This window comes from Monodelphis domestica, chromosome 3 (genome assembly GCF_027887165.1).
Source record: "Monodelphis domestica isolate mMonDom1 chromosome 3, mMonDom1.pri, whole genome shotgun sequence".
In the NCBI taxonomy this organism is placed as follows: Eukaryota; Metazoa; Chordata; class Mammalia; order Didelphimorphia; family Didelphidae; genus Monodelphis; species Monodelphis domestica.
This window is the reverse complement of record NC_077229.1, coordinates 47,890,209-47,912,777: the sequence shown is the minus strand read 5'-3', so window position 1 is coordinate 47,912,777 and position 22,569 is coordinate 47,890,209. Positions and strand designations below refer to the sequence as shown.

Genomic DNA, 22,569 nt, shown 5'->3' with positions numbered 1-22,569 from the left:
CACTCCTCAGACACCTCCCCGCCCCGCCCCGCCCCGCCGCCTCCGGCCGCGTACATTGTTGCAAGATTCTAAAGCCGGAGAGAGGAAGTTGAGTGTTATTGACTGGAAGGAAGGGGCTGTCACAAGTGGAGGAGTCCGTAAGCTGGGGGGACAGGGGAACCTGGGGGACCAACACCTGGAGAGCCATGGAGAAAAAACCTCCTCCCGAGAAAGAAGAGGGAAAAGAGGAAGAGGAGGAGGAGGAGGAGGAGGGGGGGGAGGAGGAAGAGGAGGAGAGCGGTCCCGAGGGGGCCCTGGGGAAGAATCCATTCCAGCTGACCGCCGACGACGTCTATGACATCTCCTACGTGGTGGGCAGGGACCTGATGGCCATCACTGGGGAATCCAGGGATGTGTCGGCCAGGGTGACCCAGCTCCAGTTTAAAATCGTGCGGGTCCTGGAGATGCTGGAGGCCCTGGTGAATGATTGCAATGTGACCATGGAGGAACTCCGGATGGAGAGAGACAGCCTCAGGAAGGAGGTGGAGGGGCTCAGGAGCGAGGAGCAGCCCTCGACCACGGGGGAGGTATGTACATCCCGCTGAATTCAACCTGGGCCGCCGTCCGGGCACAAGCAGGGGGCCTGCCGTGGGATTCGGGCGCCAGATCAGACAAGGATTTGTTGAAGAAACTGGGCAAGCTTGGTCTGGAGAATACTTAGAGACGGGTGAGTGGAGCCAAAGGCGCCCTTTTATCATCCCCTTTCCAGAAGCAGTGGTAGTATTGATGGAGGTAGGGCAAAGCAATGAGCATTCACAGTTGATGGGGAGATGGATAGATGGATGTATACATGGATGGATGTGGAAAAACGGGAAAAAACAACAACTATTAAATAGCCAGAAAAAGGACTCTTTAATTAAGGAGAAGGGTTTGGCAAATTCCTCTCAGGCCTCCACACAATCCCACCCAGAGCCCCCAAACTCTGGTCACCCTGGCCAGGACCCTCCAAACACCAACCCCGGGAGATTGGGCAGTTCCGAAGCCCCACCGAATTTGGCCAATTTATTTCCCCTTTTAGGGGAACTGGGGTCTGAGGATGGGAAGAGTATAGTTGATTGGCTTTATAATGTCTACAAAGAAAATTAGGAGCCCCAGATTATCAGAGAGAGACTGATGCTTTACAATGGGCACAAAAGGGAAAGATCCAGGCTATTTTGGTAAAGGATGTTGACCTAGGGGGAAGAAATCATCTGGACCAAAAGGGTGCTTAACACTGATGGGAATAGCCATCCCCACTTAAAGTACTTTTTCTTTTTTTATACCCTTACCTTCTGTCTAGGAATCAATGCTGGGTATTGGTTCCAAGGCAGAAGAGTGGTAGTAAGGATAAAGGCAATGGGGGTTAAGTGACTTGCCCAGGGTCACGCAGCTGGGAAGGGTCTGAGGTCAGATTTGAACCCAGGACCTCCTGTCCCTAGGCCTGGCTCTCCATCCACTGAGATACCCAGCTGCCACACACCCCCTCCCCCCACTTAAACTACTTTAAAGTCTGTTGTTAATCTGAGACTTTTGAAGTTGAGCTTTCCCTCAGGGAGAAACTCTTGTGACTAGTCAAACTCAGGTCTTCATCGCCAAGCTAACTAGCCTGGGGGGTTCATCAGATCTTCTAGGCTACAAGTTTGGGGGTTTCTAGATTCCACATCAACGGATGCATGGAGGGATGGATGCATGAATAGATGGATGTATCTATTGTAAAGATTAAATTTAATGTTTGGATGTAGTTTATTTACCAAAATAGAGGGGAAATAATAAAGTAGAGAAATGTGAAAGCCTATACTAGTCCTCAGCCAGGAGGGCCTGTGGTGAGTAACCACATAGCCTCTTCCAATATGGAAGCTAGTCTCTTAAGAAACTAGGAAAGGAGTCAGCCTTTTCACTCTCCCAACCAAGTAGTCCAGGAGTCAGAGGCTAAGTTGAAGTCAGGATCCATGCTACAGTCTTCAGTGAAGTTCCCTTGAAGACTATCTCCAGGAGACTCAACTTTACCAGCTCTGCCAGCCCAAGGACATGTAGCTTTTATGGTGGTTTCCTATCCCCATCCCTCTTCACAGGGGCCAATTGCAGTTTCCAAAATTGTCACATCTCTCATCCTCTGAAGGTAGTGTTAACTGGGAAAAATCACAGAACTATTAAATAGTCAAAATCACTCTTTAATCAAGGGCAAAAAGGGGTTCAGCGCTAGTAGGCCTCGACAACCGAGCTGCATGACACACACAACTGCACAGAGTCCGAGGATTGAACTCTGGCCTCTCTGGCCACTGACCCCTGGGGGTGCCACCAATCTAGATGCTGACTTCAGGGAACAAAAGAATTTGGGGAAACTGTACACCATTTGGGGAGTCCTGGGGCAGGGAAAGATGACTGACATCATTATAGCTACAAAGAAAATGAGAGTGTTTAAACTACATTGACAGGATATAATCAAGTTTGGGAAAGGAATCCTAGCTAGAGGCTGGGGTGTAAGAGAAGGGGTTACTTACAATGAATACTAAAGGATGGTTCCTGCCCAGGTGTGGATCTTCTTGGGAAGGATCTCTGATACTATGGGGGTAGACTACCTAAAACAAAGAGGGTCCTTAGTATATGCTTATCTCACCCAACTAGGATTGTCATTCCCCTGAGGGTCTCCCACTCAGTCTGAAACTGCTAGCCTGAGATTCCCATGGGAACAAGGAACAAGCACAAACTTTGGGGTCTCCAACCTATAAGCTAGTCCTGAAACTTGGAGTTCACCAGATCCCACTAGGCCACAAGTTTGGGGTTCCTAGAGTCCATATTGACAGTAGCAACTCTCTTCCTAGGAGTCATACCTTTGGATTCACACATTTCTGAGTGTGAATCCTCTTAAAAGAATTCAAAAGTTTCTGGCTGAGTTAGAAAAAAGAGTGGAGCTCTCCAAGTATCTTGCTGGCTTCTCACTTCTAAGGGTGCTAACTTTCCTCCTAGGAGTAAGAGTTTGTGGACTTCCCTTACTTTAGGGTTAAGTATGGGTGTATCCACAAAAGAGTTAATCCTGTCTTCAGTCTAGTGAGGTACTTTAAGTTATTGTTATTCCAAAGTGTTAACTCCAACTAGGCACAAAGGATTTCCTTTTCACAAGTGCAAACTCAGAATAGAGGAAGAGAACCAAGAATTTCCTTTCACAATATACATGGATGGATAAATGGATGCATGAATAGATGGAAGGATGCATGGATGGGAAGCATAGTTGTCCTCCAATCTATGAAGAGCTGTTATGTGGAAAAGGAATTAGACTACTCTGCTTGGCCCCAGAGGGCAGAGCTAAGATTTTTTTGGGGGGAAATTAAAAGGGAGGGAGATTTCCATTCAGCATGAGGGAGAGCTTCCCCTTTCATTGAAGACCTTCAAACAGAGCTTGCACAACTACTTAGTACGCATGTAACCTTGGGCAATTCATTATGAGAGGGTAGGGGGTGGGGAGGGACACAGTGTCTTCTCTGCCTGGGTAGCTATCATGCTCCTTCTGTGTCTTCTCTTCTCAAGGCCAAACACTCACCCTCCCCTCCTCTCATTCCTTTAACTCATCTTTGCTCAGCAGGGAGGATCTCCACACTCCTACCACATTCATTAACCCTCCAGGTTTCCCAACATCCTTCCAAAAATACCCTATCCAGAACTGAGCCCAGAACCCCAGAGTATTCTGAAGAAGGTATAATTTTACGTCTCATACAGTCCTGATCAACTTCATTGTTCAGAAACACCCTGGACTTTGAAGAGCCTGTATGTCTCAGCAGAGCTCAAACTAGTCATTTTTCTGCCCAGGGTCAGGAGTTTCAAGATTCTGTCCAATAGTGCTAGGAAAGGCAACGAGGGGCTGATAGAACACACTTAGATTTTGGCAGTTAATCTTTTATTAATTCTTGTTTTTTTTAATAAAGGCAAAGACTGTCTGGCTTTTGTATTTATATCCTCAATACCCTGCCTAGCACCTGGCACATAAGTAAGTACTTAATAAATAAATGCCTTTTCATTCATTTATTGCTAATTAGATGCTAAGATAAGTTGTTTCCGTGAGCTGAAGGATCTGATATTGGCACATTCTTAAGTCCAGAGCCCTGAGAGAAAGCCCTGGTTGTCCTACCCTAGTTAAATCTCAACGGGGCAAGTCCTGAGACAGAGTACTTTGTGTAGGTAGAAGAGCTGTGCTAGCTATGTAGCCAGCACAGTGATGGGCTCTCAAATATCCATTCTACCACTGGGACTCCCATGACACAGCAGATGAGGCGCATGTTTTGTATCATCATATATTCATCTGAGGATGCCTGTCAGGAATAGGCAGGAAATTAGGGTCAGAGCGAGCAGCTCTGTTTATCTGAGCTTTCTGGACAGCTCATCAAGAGGTTATTTTTGCCTAGAAGAGTCTTAAGAGGGTCAGCTGGGTAGCTCAGTGGATTGAGAGTCAAACCTAGAGACAGGAGGTCCTGGGTTCAAATCTGACCTCAGACATTTCCCAGCCGTGTGACCCTGGGCAAGTCACTTGATCCCCATTGCCTAGCCCTTACCACTCTTTTGCCTTGGAGCCAATACACAGTATTGACTCCAATAAGGAAGGTAAGGGTTAAAAAAAAAAGTCTTAAGGTAAAGCCCCTTGGGCAGTCTTGTCATTCCTGAATGTACCTAAGCTAGACAATTTAGCCCAGGTAACTGGTATAAATGCCAGGCCTGGGGGCAAATTCCCAGAACTCAGAACTCTCTACTCCTTTCCTCTTAAAAAAGTATAAAGTGTATATTTATTATTTTTTTAAAAAACCCTTACATTCTATCTGAGAATCAATACTGTGCATTGGTTCTAAGGCAGAAGAGTGGTAAGGACTAGGCAGTTGGGGTCAAGTGACTTGCCCAGGGTCACACGGCTGGGAAATGTCTGAGGTCAGATTTGAACCCAGGACCTCCTGTCTCTAGGTTTGACTCTCAATCCACTGAGCTACCCAGCTGACTACATGTAGTCTGGATTGGGTCACCTGGTCCAGTCCCTGATTTCACAGATGAGGAAACTGAGGCATACAATCATGAAGCGATTTGTCTAAAGTCACATGGGAGAGTTGGGATTGGAATCTAGATCCTGGGACTCCCTAGACAGGATTCCGCTGAAGACTACCTGCCTCCAGTGTCTACCTGAAGCCTTTCTCCATCCCCTCAGCAGCCTGCCTGCCTGCCTTCCAAATGATTGAGTTTGTTAATATTTTTCAAATGCCTCTATACGTTTGTCTTCTCTACCATCCACCTGCCCCAATTACTGTTATCTCTCCTTTTAGAATGTCATCTCCCTGAAGGCAGGCCTTGCTTCCTTTTTCTGTCTTTGTACTCCCAATGTGTAGCACTGTGGGGCCTTCAAAATGAGCCTTCTAAATGCTTGGAGGTTGGTCCATTCTGTATCGAATGCAGAGAATGTTCTGTCCTGCTATCAGAGTAGAGTTAAAGGAACACTCCAAAGAGCCTTGTACCCCTCACCTCCATAAAGCCTGCAGATTTGGGGCTCCTGGAATCCCTCAGACCACAGAATGAAGACATCTTGGGGGATCTCAAAAACGGGACCCCTCTTATGAAAAAGATGCTTTCCGTCTCCAAAGAAAGAACTGTGGGAGTAGAAATGCAGAAGAGAACATATGATTTAGCACTCGGTTCTATGGGTGTATGACTTGGGGTTTTGGTTTTAAAAGATGACTCTGTGAGGGCAGCTGGGTAGCTCAGTGGATTGAGAGTCAGGCCTAGAGATGGGAGGTTCTAGGTTCAAATCTGGCCTCAGACACTTCCCAGCTGTGTGACCCTGGGCAAGTCACTTGACCCCCATTGCCTAGCCCTTACCTTCTTCCTTGGAGCCAATACACAGTATTGACTTCAAGACGGAAGATAAGGGTTAATTAAAAAAAAGAAAAAAAAAGATGACTCTGTTACAAAAATGAATAATATGGAAAGGTTTTGAGTGATAATGTATGTATAACCCAGTGGAATTGCTTGTCAACTCTGGGAAAGGGGTAAGGAAGAAGGGAGAGAGAAAACAAGAATCATGTAAACATGGGGAAAATTTTAAAATACATTTTTAAATTTTAAAAATAAAATAAAAATAAAGCAAAAAAATGGGGTCCTTTCCTGCCCTCCCTTTCTTCTTTCCCCTCATCATTTCTCTCCTCCCTCTTCCTCTTCAGTCAGACCTTCCTCTTCCTATTTTACAGGTGAAATCTGGGACCAACAAAATTATAGTGGATCTGACAGACCCCAACCGCCCCAGATTCACAATGCATGAACTCCGGGAGGTGCTGCAGGAGCGAAACAAGCTAAAATCCCAGTTGCTGGTGGCCCAGGAGGAGCTCCAATGCTATAAGAGGTGGGACTAGTCCAGTTTAAAAGGGGAGAGTGTTCAGTCAGCGTCCAAGGACTTAATATCCATGCCTTTCTACAGAGTTAGAACTAGGACTCTGTGACTGGGACTAAGGCCTAGGGCACTGAAATTGAGAGGGAGTCTTGATAGAAGCTTCAGTCTTTTAGCAATATTGGAGTATAGAATTGCTTAGTACCTAATTAGCCAGAATTATTCATTAAAATAGGATACTAAGAAGCCTAGCTTCTTCTCCTCCAATGCCCATCTCCAGCAGCTCTCCCCAAAATGATGGCATCCCTAATCCTGCTCTCCTCTGACTCTACCCCAGAATTAATTGCAGAAACATTTAGTGCCTCTGACCACAGACACAAGAATGTTTAATGATGGCCTCTGTCTTGAAATATTTAAAGGGCTGTCATATGGAAGGGAGAAGGTTTAGATTTGACCTGTTCAGCTCCAGAATTTTTTTAGTAATAGGCAGGCAAGCCACAAATATTTACGAAGTCTTGTGTGCTGTTTATTTATTTATTTTAAACCCTCACCTTCCATCTTAGGATCAATACTCTGTATTGATTCCAGGGAAGAAGAGTGGTAAGGGCTAGGCAATAGAGGTCAAGTGACTTGCCCAGGGTCACACAGCTGGGAAGTATCTGAGGCCAGATTTGAACCCAGGACCTCCTGTCTCTAGGCCTGGCTCTCCATCCACTGAATCACCCAGCTGCCCCACTGTGTGCTATTTATTAAGACAATACCAGCCAAAAGGATTATAAGATCCATAACAGAAAGGCAACAGAAAACAATTCTCCTTTCCAAGGCACAGAGACACATATTTGGAGGGAATGGGGCCGAGCCAGTTACCCATGATTCCGGCCCAGAATTCTTATCATTTTGGAGCCATAACCCACAGAGCCTGAGAAAGGGACATCAGCTTCCTGGCTGGGTGACTGCGAGGGGGCGATAAGGCAGGGCGTCAGGCCAGGCCTCCATGCTTGGTGGGGTCCCCTAGGCCTGAACAAAGAGGAGCAGGGGGCTGAGGAAGAGGCGGGAGAAATATTTCCCTCCCCGCCAGCCACCCACATTTTTAAGCTGGGCTTGGTTTGTTGAAGTGTCCTCAGTGTGAGCCACGTCCTGGGCGGGGGTGGAAAGGCTGGACGAGGACAGGGTGAAACTGCTTTTGAAGTTGGTCAATGAGTAATAGGTCTGCTGAGTGTGTGCCAGCCACATAGGAAGGAGCCGTAGCTACTGCCCTCGCAGATCTTCTAGACTCGCTTCAACGAGCATTGTTGTTTTTTAAATTTTGTCTTTTTTTTTGAATAGCATTTTTTCCAATTTCATGTAAAAACAATTTTTAACATTGTTTTTAAAATTCTGAGCTCCAGAATCTCTCCCTCTCCCCTCCTTGAGATAGCAAGCAATTTTATATAGCTGTCAAGCATTCATTATTGATACATTCATTAGTAATTCTTATCATTAATATAATTCTTTAGTACCACTACTCCAATTTGCAAAGCGTTTTACAAATAGTATCTTATCTGATTCACACAATTCCATGAGGGAGCTGCTATTCTCATTCCCACTGGACAGATGAGGAACCTGAGGCAGGATTTGAACTCAAGCCTTCTGACTCCAGGTCTAACACTACCCATTGAGCTGCCTGCCTGCCTCATTAGAGTATAGACCAAATGAAAAGTCACCCGTTTCTTTTCTCCCTCCTCTAGTGGGCTTGTCTCCCCAAGTAACAACCAGTTGGCCAGAAGAGACCCCAAAGCCCCCGTGACTGGCAGCACCACCTCCAAAGGAGCCAAACAGGAGAAAACCATCATCCGGAAGCTGTGAGTGGCGCTTGGGGGAAGTCATGGGCCAACCTGGGAAGCTCAGAGGGGACCCTCCACCCTGACGAAGAGGGTTTGGGCCAAGAGAGAGAGCAGGGAGAGGTTTCCAGTTCCTCCAAGTTGAGAGACCCATATGGATGGGGAAGGACCTCTTTGGGGCTAAGGATTCCTGGGGAGGGGACGGGGAACAAACTGCTTACGACTTAGAGGCAAGAGTTGGGGGGAGGCACTGAGCCTGTCAGTGAGCTGCCATGGCTTTTCCGATCCTATCCATGATACTCCACAACCTTGCTATAGAAAGAGCTAATCCTCTCTCCCTGCTTTTTTAGGCAAACAGGGTTCAATGACTTGTCCAGCTAGGAAGTTGCTGAGGCTAGACCCAAACTCCAATCCTAGCCCGCTATCTCCCGCACCAACTAGCTGCCCCAAAAGAGCTCATTCCCAAAATTGAGTGTATGAGCAAGAGGATGGGAAGGATTCCATAGTCTCAGAGCTGATGGGCACTTTCTTGCCCTCCTCAAATTCAGAGACCCCCCCAGGGCTGGCCTCTCTGCTGTCCTTCAAGCGCCACCAGCCATCTGCCAACTCTCCCTCCTCCCCCTGCCTCCTCCTGGCCTCCTTTAAGGGGAGAGAATGGGCATTTGGACGGGCAGGAAGACTTGGGTTCAGTTCCCACCCCGGACACCTGGCTCTGGGAATCCTGGGGAAATCCCATGTTCTCTGAGCCGAGAAGTAGAAGAGAAGGTGCCCCCTGCATCTGCCGCCTCCTCATCCTGGAGTGCTGTTTGCCTGGGCCATCCCTGGGCGGAAGCCCCTTCAGCTTGGCAAGAAGAGTGAGGACATTCAGTGGGAAGGGTCCGAGGGCCGAAGCCTGGAGAAAAGTCACCTGGACGAGGCAGCCAAAGCAGCAGAGAGGCCTTGGGCCCTGCTCTGATGCATCCTTCTGCCCAGGGCCCTGCTTTGGATGAGGCCTGACCACTGCTTTTCTGTCTCAGCTTCTCTTTCAGGTCAGGGAAGCGGACCTAATCCTGCGTGGGTGACCCGTAGTGGCCAGCAATGAAGACCTGGAAAGCCTTTCTTGTGCCATCTGTAGATAATGATATTTTTGACTCGTCTATTTTTCCCTAAAAAAATAGTTCAAGAAGGAAATATACAATTTGGTTTTTCCTTCTCCTTCATTTCTCCTTGCCTCTCAGTGAAGAGAAATGAGTAGAAGGAAAACACTAGATTTTGAGTCCAAGGACTTGGGTTCGACTTTGATCGTGTTACTTACTACCTCAGTGATGGTGGGCAAGGCCGTTCCCTTCTCTCAACCTCAGTTTCCCCAACTCTAAGGAAGGGGACTTGGACTAAGTGATCTTTGCGGTCTCCTTCCACATTAAAGGCCTAGAAGCCTATCTCACTAGAGCCTGAAGTCCCATGGGGGGGGGGGGGTGTTGGAGCAGTTAAAATTGAGAAGGCAGCTTTAGAGGACCTGGATTCAAATCCCACCTTGTGGCGTCAGAAGAGCTGGGTCGAAAGCCCACCCCTCCAGTTCTTTCTACTTGGGTGACCTCAGTCACTTCCCTTCCTTGGGCTTCAGTTTCCTCAGTGGTCAAAATGAAAGGCTGGGGCTCCAGAGCTGGCTAAAATGCTCCTCAGAGGTTTTTGGCTGCTTTGACCAAGTCTTATGGGGTTCCACTGGGAGACAGCCTAGTGCCACCCCCCCCCCCCCGAGAACTGACCCTTTACTTCCACACTCAATAAAGAAGCAAATTAAAATCAACAGATGCTTTTTAACCTTGTGGAATGTGCAGAGGCTTGTGCTGGGCATTGAAAAGACCTGGACCACATTCTCATGGTGCCAGCAGGGAAAACTATCAGCTAAAAGGAGAAAAGAAAAAGTTTACATGTAACGTGTCCATAAATATCTTCATATATAGTTACAGCCTCATAGAACCTCAGGCTGGAAGGAGCCACAGAAGTTGTCTAATTCACTAATTAAAAAAAAAAGTATTTGTCCATCAGTCATCTTCAGTCATGTCCGATTCTCCATGACCCCATTTGGGGTTTCCTTGGCAAAGATACTGGAGTGTTTTGTCATTTCCTTCTCCGACTCATTTGACAGATGAGGAAACTGAGGCAAACAGGGTGAAGTGACTTGCCCAGGGTCACACAGCTAGAAAGTATCAGAGGCCAGATTTGAATTCCAATCTTTCTGACTCCAGATCCAAGGATCTATCCGTTGGCTCATCTAGCAGCTAGAGGAGGAAACCAGAGCCGCAAAGATTGAACTGAGTTGCCCGGGGTTACGGAAGCAGTGAGTGTTAGAGGAAGGTTCGAACCCAGGCCTTTGGATTTGAGAACCTGTGCCCTTCCTTCTTCACCACCATAGGATTGACTGTTCTAATAACTTTCTTTGTAACATTTTGTACTGAGACAAATAAAATGACTTTTCTACTTTCTGTAACTCATTTTAAAGGTGGCATTTGTGTCGGGTTAAAGGGTAGGAAGAGGGCAAGTGATGCCCGGTGGCATCAGGAGGGAGAGCCTCTCCTCTTAGACTCTGCACAGATTCCCCTTACCCAGGCCTAATCCAGCACTGCCACAATTTACCTAACCCTGTTGTTCAGTCATTCAGTTTGGCTCTTCTTGACCCCCAGACCACACTATCCGTGGAACTTTCTTGGCAAAGATGCTGGAATGGTTTACCATTTCCTTCTCCAGTGGATTAAGGCAAACAGAAGTTAAGTAACTTGTCCAGGGTGTTAAGATAAAGATTCTCTGGAGATTAGGTCTTAATTTATATGTATTTATTAAATAATTTTAAAAGTGGGTCAAAGAAAGAAAAGGTGCCAACCATGTGTGGCTGGCTGTTCCCTTGGTAAGCCTCTTCAGTTGTGAGGGTCACAATAGCAGACTTTCTCTCGCTATGATCCCCCGAGTCCAACTTTGTACTCCTTATGATATCACTTTTCCTAGTCCCTCTTATTTGGTGGATTTCACCCCAATCCAAGTGGTCTTCCAGATGCCAGGAGTCACGTGGAACAAGAGATGTGTGTTCTGTGTGCCATAATTTGTTGACAGATAATGTAAAGCATCAGTCTTTTGTTAATATTAAAATTCTCTTGAGACTATATCCTAATTTTTAATTATTTCTAAGTATTCAAATTATTAATTATAATTAATTATAAATATTATATAATAATTATATAAATTATTATTATTATTAAATTAATTCAAAGTGGATCAGAGAAAGGGAAGGCACCACACGCCACACTTTAAAATCCAAGGCTGATCTTAGGGTACCAAGAGAAAGAAAAGGGGTACAGGCTAGAGTTAAATCCTCACGCTACAAGTATCTGAGGTCTGATTTGAACTCATGTCTTCCTGACTGCAGGTCCAGTCGGTGCTCTAACCACTTAGCTAGCCTGCCTAACTTGAGCTGTGTCTCAATCCCTTAATAAGACTGGAGAAGACTTCTTCAAAGAAAAGCATCCTTAGAGTTAGGACAACTGAGCCTAAGTTATAACTGTGTCTCCTCCTAGCTGTGGGTTCCTGGCCAAGCCAGCTTGGTTTCTTACCTCTCAAATGGGCATAGCCTTATTTATCACTACCTACCTCACTGGGCAAGTTGTGGGGGAAGTGATACTATAGAAATATGGGCTGTTATTATTGAGAAGTCCCTCAAAGGGGGACTTTTTATATCTTACTCCAGAATCTTGAAATTTCCCCACCATATGTTTTCTAAAGGTTTCATTTTTTGTTTTTGTAAACCCTTCTCTTCAGTCTTAAAGTCAATACTGCCTATTGATACCAGGGCAGAAGAGCAGGAAGGACTAGGCAATGGGGATTAAATGACTTGCCCAGGGTCACACAGCTCAGAAGTATCTGAGGCCAGATTTGAGAAACATCTCATTTTAATGGGCAGAGAATACATTTAGAAGTTATATTTTCTACAGAAGTCCTTCTGTGAATGTTAAAAACTGTAAAGGATAATTTTTAGTGTTTTGACTTAAAATCTAAAATAAGTGGTCACCATGGGAAATTTCCAAATATGTAAATACCCAAGTCAGTTGGGATTATGGAGATTTTAATTAATAAAGAGAGAAGGAATTAAGGGAAGGAGAGAGAGAGAATTAATTTAAATTGCTCTGGCTCAGGCTGAGCCAAGCAGTAGAAAAAGGCCTAGGCCAAAATGGCCTAGGCCTGAGCCTAAGGGAGAGCTAGTCAGTCTTTATCACTCACCATAAAACCTTCTCCAAGCTGGGTTCTTTCACTCTGAACTGAAATCCTCTCCAAACTGAATTCAATTGCAAACCCAATTCAAATGTTCCTGAATTCCTCTTACCCCTTCTTTTTGAAGAAATTTTCTCTTACTTCACCTCCCCTAAATTTTCACATCTACCAATCATAGTAGACGTTTTTTCCCCAGGACTGACCATTCTTAGTTCTCACCACTCTTTAGTTCTCACCTTCTCTGGTTAAATTAAATCTTCTGAGTATTTCACACCTCTTTGTTAAGCTTGCCTTTTGTAAATTACTTGACCTTTTTGTGATTAATTTAACCTTTATAGGTACTTAGCACCTTTTTGTATTAGATCTAAAAATAGACCACCTAGCTTAAGCTTCTAGCTTTACTATAAGGTATGAGTTGGGGACTTTCATTGTTCAATCAGGAGTTTACAACTTTATCTTCCCTGAAGGCACTATCTGAGTAGGGTGGAGTAATTTTAAAAAGTGCCCAATACATTCCTGATCAAGTATCTCCATTGTTAAAATAGGGGAATAGCTTAACCAAATCTTCTAAGGTACAGTCTGAGTAGTTTTAAGATTCACACTTCTCTGTTGATGATGCCTTTCTGTAGTGTGGTGATGAGCCTGTGTTTGTTAAAGGTTCTTCCAGAAGGGTGAAAACAATGTGTAAATTTTAAAGATTAATATCAATACTCTAAGTATTATATTTAATAATATTTAACTTGAAGCAAAGGGAAAGTAAAAGGCTAGAGAAACTGATAGCTCACCAGCCTTCTGAGTGGAAAAGAGAGTGGGAGGAGTTACAGCAAACTTAAATACAAATATGACCATTCAAAGGAAACTAGCTTTAAAAATCTTAACTATCTGTGAATTGATCCAACCATTCTGAAAGACAATTTGGAATTATGCCCAAAGGACGGTAAAAGACTGTCTACCCTTTGATCCAGCCATAGCACTGCTGGGTTTGTACCCCAAAGAGATAATAAGGAAAAAAGACCTGTACAAGAATATTCATAGCTGCACTCTTTGTGGTGGCAAAAAATTGGAAAATGAGGGGATGCCCTTCCATTGGAGAATGGCTGAACAAATTGTGGTGTATGTTGGTGATGGAATACTATTGTGCTCAAAGGAATAATAAACTGGAGGGATTCCATGTTAACTGGGATGACCTCCATTAATTGATGCAGAGTGAAAGGAGCAGAACCAGGAGAACATTATACACAGAGACAGATACACTGTTGCACAATCAAATGTCTTTTCTACTGGCAGCAATGCAATGACCCAGAACAATTCTGAGGGACTTATGAGAAAGATGCTATCCACATTCAGAGAAAGAACGGTGGGAGCAGAAACATAGAAGAAAAACAACTGCTTGATCACATGGGTAGATGGGAATATGATTGGAGTTATAGACCCTAAATGATCACCCTGGTGCAAATATCAATAATATGGAAATAGGTCCTGACCAAAGACATACATTCCAGTGGAATTGTACATTGGATATGGGAGGAGGTGGGGGGGGGAGGGAGAAGAGGGAAAGAACATGGTTTTTGTAATCATGGAAAAATGCTCTAAATTAATCAATTAAATAAAATTTTTGAAAAATTGAAAAAAAAATCTTAGCTACCACAGATATTTCTGGAATTTTGTTGGAAGATGAATTTACCTTTCCTTTTAAAAATTCACTTAAATCCTCTTATTTATCACTTTCAAGCTTGTGTATAAGGAAGACTAATTCTGTTATGCTTGTGATTTTGGTCTGTTGAGTCAATATATCTCAAAATGACTTCTTGTATTCATCAAATAAATGAAAGGACTTTATTTGAATATAGGCCAGATAATTTAAAATGCTCTTAAAAGCATCAGTTTTGGGGTCATGCCATTGCTTTGGGATGTAGGTTTTAGAATGAAAAATGATAAAATAGGGATGTAACCTTCCCTTCCTTTGTTTTCTGCCATACATAAGGTAAATTTGTCCATCACAAAAATGATACTTAAATAAATGTATTAGATTCAAGTGTTTAAACATAATTAGAGAAGCATCAGACAAAAATACTTGGCCCCAAAATTACCCTTATTCGAAACTATATTTTCCTCTGATTTTCTACTTTCTGGTTCTTAGCACTTTACATTGAATACCTTTCAGTCCTGGGGGAAGAGGAAGTGATGGTAGAGATGACAGTCTATTGTACTCTTCTGGTGGAATTGGAAAATTAAGCATTCAGGGTGACTTGGCTGTATTGTAATAGCTATGGGGTAGTGGTAGTGATGATGCTCATTGTGAATTATAGGGAGAACTACCTCTGAAGCAACCTGACCTCTTTGTTTAAGAGTACATCCTTTTCCTTCTGTAATCAAAATTCCACTTAAACAGATGGCAGGTCCTATCAAGGGCTGTCAATGGACTGACACTATGTGTGTGTGAGCTTTGCAGTGGCTTGACCTCACGGCCTCACCCTGGCACTTTCCTTGGCTCCTGGGCCTTCTAATCCTGAGACTCCCTCCACGAGGCTGACTACCTCCTCTCCCATTGGCAAGTTCCCTCCAGAGTCACCATTTTGGCAATAGGGTTCCTTTGAAATCCAGTCAATTTTACTTTGTGAATTGAAAAACATTTTTCTGAGAATAGGGCCACTGGATTCACCAGACTGCTCAATGGGTCTGTAGTGCCCCCTCTCCAAAAAAAGACTAAGAACCATTGATCTACTGAATTATAAAGGACTTGTAGGGAACCAACACCCATCAGGATTGTGGGAAAAAATCATCCTAAAGCAAATCCACACTACATTTTTTCCCCTTTAAACCAACAACATATGGTCTTACCCATTACATAAGGAAATAACAATTTATTAAGCACTTTCTATGGGCTACGCACTACGTTTAGTGTTTTTAATATATTACTTTATTTAATCATCTTAACAACCCTGGGAGATAAGTGCTAATGTGACTCCCATTTTATAGTTGGGGAAACTGAGGCACACAGGTTGAGCAACTTGTTCAGGGTCACACAGTAAAGTATCTCAGGCCAGATTTGAACTTTAGTCTTCCTAACTCCAAGCCCAGAGCTGTATCCATTGTGCCAAGTGAGATGCCACATAGGATCTGAGGTGGAAAAACAGAATGGTAGATTCTGCCACTTCATAGATGTGTGATCTTGGACAAATCACTTCCCCTCTCAATTTCTGTTTTCCAATTTATGATATGAAGGAGCTGGATTAAAAGTAGAAAAAAGGAAACGCAAGGATCTGGAAACAAAGGGAACAAGCATCAATTGTGAAATGGCTAAACAAATTATGGTACATTATTCAATAGAATATTGTTATATTCTGTTACCATAATAATCTTTTTCTTTAAGCCTTGGGGCAATCGAAGGGCCCTTAAAGTCCACTCTGTTCCCTCATCTATAAACTCAGGAAATTTGCTTCATGTGAAAAGTTGTGATTGAGGATTTTGTTTTATATGAAATGTTCTCTAAGGCAGAGTGACAGAAACCTAGTAAATGCTTAATAAATGCTGCTTGACTTGAGTCATCTCAATCACCTCCCATTCCCAGTTAGGAAAATTCTTTCTTCTTTCTTTTTCTTTCTCTCTCTTTCTTTCTTTTCCTTCCTTCCTTCCTTCCTTCCTTCCTTCCTTCCTTCCTTCCTTCCTTCCTTCCTTCCTTCCTTCCTTCCTTCCTTCCTTCCTTCCTTCCTTCCTTCCTTCCTTCTTTCTCTCTCTCTCTCCCTTCCTTCCTTCCTTCCTCCCTCCCTTCCTTTCTTTTTCTTTCTTTCTTTCTTTCTTTCTTTCTTTCTTTCTTTCTTTCTTTCTTTCTTTCTTTCTTTCTTTCTTTCTTTCTTTCTTTCTTTCTTTCTTTCTTTCTTTCTTTCTTTCTTTCTTTCTTTCTTTCTTTCTTTCTTTCTTTCTTTCTTTCTTTCTTCTTTCTTTCTTTCTTTCTTTCTTTCTTTCTTTCTTTCTTTCTTTCTTTCTTTCTTTCTTTCTTTCTTTCTTTCTTTCTTTCTTTCTTTCTTTCTGTCTTAGAATCAACACTCTGTATTGTAAACATTAAATTTTAATGGTTTGACTAAAATATATATGAAGATTATAATAATGTTGGTTACCGATTCAAAGTAGTATTGCTCAAAGTTGAAATGACTTTAATAGCTTTTATTCAGTGGTGGAAAGAGTGGAAAAAGTAAAAGCAGAGAAATACAAAAGGGTAGAGAAGACATTAGCCTATCTAACTAAAAATATTGCTCTGGTGCTTGACTCAGCCAGGGTTTGTTGACCTTCAGTTGGAATGAAGGAATTAAACTCTCTCCAGAAGACAGGAAGGGAAAGCCAGCTATCCACTCACTCAAGTTCCCTCCATGAGACAGGTCAAGACGATGACTTGACCAACTTTCTTCCTTGAGTTGACCTTCTTCTTGAAGCTGACTTCCTTCTTTAAGCCAACTTCTTAGCCCCAGAAATTCAGGGCTTTTTATATTGATTTCTTGATCCTTCCCCTTTTCACAGGAGGCAAACACAGCTTCCAAATTACTCAGCACTGCCCAGGGGGCAGTGTTTGTGGGAACCACTTTTTACCTTCTGGAGAGGTGACTACTCATCAAAGGAGTTCACAGATTCTTGGCTGATTGAGGTGTGAATTCTCATTTCCTGGCTGATTGAGTTGAACCAGTAGAGAGCTCCTCCACCTAGTGCTAAGTGGGGGTGTTCAAGCTTTTGTTGATTCAATTCAAAAGTAGAGAAAGGAGAGTTAATCCTGTCTTCACAATCTGGTGGATGTAGGGGTACTTAAATTAATGTTAACCAAAGTGTTAACTCTAAACATACAAAGGGAATAAAAGATTCCTTTTCACAAGTATAAACTCAGAGAGAACAAAGAATTCCCTTTTACAGTATTGGTTGTAAGGCTGAGGAGCAGTAAGGGCTAGGCAGTGGGGGTTAAGTGGCTTGTCCAGGGTCACATAGCTAAGAAGTGTCTCAGGTCACATTTGAATCCAGGACCTCCAGTCTCTAAGCCTGGTTCTCTGTCCACTAGAATAATTTTAATACCACTGCTGAAATTGGGTTCCCTTGCTTGACCTCACATTTCTATTTATCTATTATACTCAGAGAACCCTAGGGAATCAACTAAAAACTAACTGAAACAATGAATGACTGTAGGAAAGTTGGAGGACAAACCGACACAAATACTCAGCATGTCCATATATTGCCAACAAAGCCCAGCAGGAAGAAAGGGAGGGAGAAACCCCATTTAAAGTAACCACAAAGAGCAGAAACACAGAAGAAAAACAACTGCTTGATCACATGAGTCTAGGGGGATATGACTGGGGATGTAGACTCTAAATCAGTGGTTCTCAATCTCTCAATTTGTAGCAATGAGAATACATAATGCATATCAGGTATTTACATTCCGAATCACACCTGTAGCAAAATGACAGTTTTGAAGTAGCCAACAAAATAATTTTTTGGTTTGGGGTCACTGCAACATGAGCAACTGTATTGTGGGGTCACGGCATTACAAAGGTTGAGAACCACTGCTCTAAATGATCATCCTAGTGCAAGTATCAACAATATGGAAATAGATTCTGATCAAGGATACATGTAAAACCCAGTGGAATTGCTCATGGATTATGGGAAGGGGTAGGGGGAAGGGAGGGAGGGAAAGAATATGATTCTTGTAACCAAGGAATAATGTTCTAAATTGACTAAATTAAAAAAAAAAAAGTAACCACAGATATGATCACAAATGTATAACCTAGATCAAATTGCTTGCTGTTTCAGGAATTGGGGAGGGGAAATGAGGAAGGGAAGGAGAACGTTTGGAACTCAAAATTTTGGAAAGCAAATGTTCAAAATTGTTATGTGTAATTGGGAAAAATTAAATATATTAATAAAAATAAATAAGTGCAGATAAAGTAAAATACCCGGGAGTCTACCTGCCAAAACAAGGTAGGATTATATCTATAGTTGTATGACCCTGGGCAAGTCACTTAACTGCTACCTGCCTCAGTTTCCTCATCTGTAAAACAGGGATAATGATAGCACCTACCACACAGGGTTGTTGTGAGGATCTGATGTGATAGTATTTGTGAAGAGCTTTATATACTTTAAAGGACTATATAACAGCTAGCATTTATATAGTGCTTTAAGGTTTGCAAATATTATCCTGGAGAGGAAAGGGCGCTATCATCCCCATGTTATAGTTGAGGAAACTGAGGCAGACAGAAGTTAAGTGACTTGCCCAGGGTCACATAGCTAGTAAATATCTGAGGCTGGATGTGAACTCAGGACTCCTTGACTCTGTCCAGCGCCCCACCTAAGCTGCCATATTAATGTTCTCTCTTATGAATGCTTGGGTTTCTTTGTGGTTGAGGCAAAATTCAGTTTACTGCAAACATTTCGGTAAGGAAAGGGCAGCTTATAGTGACTTGCCTAGAGTCACATAGCTAGTATGTGTCTGAGGCCAGATTTGAACTCAGGAAGATGTCTTCCTGTCCCCAGACCCCGTGCTTTATCCACTGTGCCTCCTAGCTGTCTATGCCATCAACGTAAGAGAATATTTAATCATAAGAAAATAAGGAACACATTTACTTCCTTGCCATTACCCAAGAGAGAGGGTTCCTTTTTCTTAGAAATCTTCAAGCAGAGACTGGATGACCACTGGTTGAGTATCTGATAGTGGCTTGGACTGAATGGCTGCTGAGCTGCTCTTTCAATGGGTAACCCTTATTTTATTTTTATTTATTTATTTAAAAATAGTTTTCTATGTCGACATGATTCATTTTCTCTCCCTCCCAGAGCCAACAAGCAATTCCACTGGGTTATACAAATGTTATTGCTTGATACCTATCTCCATGTTGTTCATTTTTGCTATGGAGCGAACTTTTAAAGCCGAAACCCCAAACCACTTACCCAGCCGGTAACTTTTAGAATAAGCTCTGGAGAGCCTTATTCCAACTCATACTCACTTGGAAAGTCAAGTACCCTAGAGAACGGACACAACTACTTTTCTTGTTCAAAGGCGTGTGTGGGAGATTTCTCTAATGCTCTCAGTTCAATCTCCTATGCTGGTGTGTGCACTCCAGCATCAATGGTCAGTGATTGTCCTAGTTGGTCCTTAGCACAGTTCCTGGCACATAAAAAGCATTAAAAAAAAAAAAAGCCTGATCTTCCATCTTAGAAGCAATACTGTATTTTGGTTCCAAGGCAGAAGAGTGGTAAGGGCTAGGCAGTGGGGGGTTAAGTGACTGGACCAAGGTCACACAGCTGGGAAGTGTCTGAGGCCATATTTGAACCTAGGACCACCCCTCTCTAGGTCTGTTTCTCTATCCACCGAGCCACCTAGTTGTTCCACCTTATATCAGTAGTATAGAACATTGTCCCCCCAGTTCCACTTGTGAATGTGGCTTAGCCAATGCTCTTTTAGCTTCCCTCTGCCCACTACAGAGCAGGCCATTTGGGACTTTGCTTCTCTGTGGGCTGTACACAAGATCTTTCATGGACTTTAGTTTCCAGAGCCCCAACGGGGCTCCCCTGACATTTCAAAGCTCACAAGAGTGTAGCTTAGACCTAAAGGAAAAACCAAATGCATCAAAGCCAAGAACAGGCTCCCCTACTCACAGGGCACTTCTTGACCAAGCCCAAGGTTTCTCTCCCTGCCCAGAAACTTAGAGCCTGGCTTCTCTTGGTCACAGCCAGGGAGGAAAAAGAGGGACTGAATTACCTGGGTAGAGTCTTTAGTAAGGATTCTCAGCCAAAGAAAAGGCTCTTTTCAGTCCCATGGTAAGCAATCCTGAAACTATACCTGCACAGGGCTGCATACTTGCCTTCTCTTTGGGCTCGCTTTGGCCAATCTCTTTCTCTTGTCCCTCATTCCCCATTACAAGGAGCTGACACCCTTTTGGGCCTGGCAACTGGAAGTCATCAAAAGCAGAGAAGTGAGGTAGTTCAGTGGATTGAGAGCCAGGTCTAGAGACAGGAGGTCTTGGGTTTAAATTTGACCTCAGGCACGTCCTAGCTGTGTGACCCTGGACAAGTCACTTAGCCCCCATTGCCTAGCCCTTACCACTCTTCTCTCTTGGAACCAATACATATAGAGCCTAAGGTGGAAGACAAGGGTTTAAAAAAAAGAATAGATGTCATCTTGCAGTAGTTAGAATCATAAAAAGCAGTAGTAAAAGGCTTTTTTACTTACTTTGGCTATCCATTGCCCAAGCGCCATTTTGGTTTCATCCTTTCTAGTCCAAAGCTCATTCTACTTATCAGAGAAAAAAGAAGCAAAATAAGAGTTGGGAAGCTCTACCTTTCTTCTACCAAACATTAGCAGTTTTCCATTTAAGAGGCTTAGAATATCTACCTCTGGACCCTGGGCAAGTCATTTAACCCTGATTGTCATGCCCTTACTACTTTTGCTTTAGAACTAATACTTAGTATCAGTTCCAAGACAAGGAAAGGTTTAAAATAAAACAAAAACAATTGGCTTTCATGAACTGGCTCTAGTATAATCTTGGCTTTAGACCTTCTGACACTATTCTTAAAGGGCTATTCCATACTTTTATAGCCTTTAGCTATAAAAACTAGTGGTATAGTTGATAGAGGGCTGGGCCTGGAATCATGAAGACTCATCTGAACTTCCTGGATTAAAATCTGGCTTCAGACATTTCCAAGTTGTGTGAACTTGGTCAATTGATTGCTCAATAATCATTTAACTCTGTTTGCCTCAGTTTCCACATCTATAAAATGAGCTGGAGAAGGACGTGGCAAACCACTTCAGTATCTTTGTCAAGAACACCTCAAATGTTTCTGGTTAAGTCATTGCACCCTATTTGCCTCAATTTTCTCATATGTAAAAAGAGCTGGAGAAGGAAATGGCAAACTAGCTCTGGCCTTGGGCAAGTCACTTAACCCTGTTTCTTCAGTTTCCTCATCTGTAAAATGAGTTGGAGAAGGAAATGGCAAATGATTCTAGAATCTCTGCCAAGGAAACCCCAAATGGGGTCACAAAGTGCAGGACAAGCCTAAAATGACTCAGCAACAACAATCTGCTATCTGCCTGCCCTTGCTTCTATCTTCTATACATGTCTTTAAGAAAAACAAACAAAAAACAACAACCCCTTTACTCCCCCTTACCTTCTGTCTTTGAATCAATACTAAGTATTGGTTCCAAGGCAGAAAAGGGAGAAAGGCAATTGGGGTTGTGACTTGCCCAAAATCCCACATCTGGGAATGTGAAGTCAGATTTGAAACTTGGTCTTCTCAACTCCAAGCCAGCTTCCTTTTCTTCAAGGGCTCACTTCCCCCTCTACCAGCTTAGTCTAAGGGATTCTATCTATGTTTTCTCATAATCCTCTGAAATATGCTCTCCCCAAATCTAGACTGGGAGTCAGACTATTCTGGGCATTCCTTTCTTCTATTGCAGATGGTGCTCATTTTCCCATAAGTTCTACCCAGTTCTTCCATGTCGATGAGAATCTCATTTAACATCCTACTGCTTTCCATCCTGAATTGTTCCCACTTAGTTGTAATGTAAGTGATTAATTCAGTAGAGATGATCTCACTTAACAAAGGTGATATTAGAGCTGTGGTGGTGAACCTATAGCACACAGAGACCTCTCTGTGGCCAAGAGTGCTATCCTCGGCAGAGTTAGTTACTGGAAAGGCAGAGGGACTCTGGTGAAGCTGCTCCCTTTCCCCTCTCCACTACACCTCCCTGTACCACCGTGTTTACTCTCTCCTCTGTCTGGGGTAAAGGGTGGGGGTGGTCATTCGGTCTCTGAGGGAGCATGGCATGTGATCTCTAAAAGGTTCTAAAAGATTCACCATCACTGAACCAAAGCATTTTGTGGATTATTTCATTAGGGTGAAAATGAATGATTGCTTGAATTCAGCTTCCTATTGCCTGTCCTTTGTTTTCCTCCTCAATACCATCTAGCTGCCCTTTGGGATAACTGAGCATACATTTTCCACTGGTATATATGAAACATCCAGAAACCTAGGAGAAATTCCTTAGCATGTTGGATAGTGAAGATTAATAGGTCATGTACAAAGCTTGGATCCACACAAGAATTACACAGAATAATAAGTAGGGGACGAGTTTCAATCTGAATCTTTAGAAGCTATACCCACACCAGGGAG

At 43.2% G+C, this 22,569-nt stretch overlaps 1 protein-coding gene across 1 annotated transcript; it reads left to right on the top strand.

Annotated features, from left to right (window-relative positions):
* Positions 1-36: 36 nt before the first annotated feature.
* RILPL2 (Rab interacting lysosomal protein like 2) lies at positions 37-10,660 on the top strand. The gene is made up of 4 exons (XM_001375171.4): positions 37-566; positions 6,234-6,385; positions 8,098-8,211; positions 9,207-10,660. Exons 1-4 carry the CDS (start codon positions 186-188, stop codon positions 9,235-9,237), a joined length of 678 nt encoding a protein of 225 aa, XP_001375208.2. The 5' UTR covers positions 37-185; the 3' UTR covers positions 9,238-10,660.
* The last annotated feature ends 11,909 nt before the right edge of the window (positions 10,661-22,569 follow it).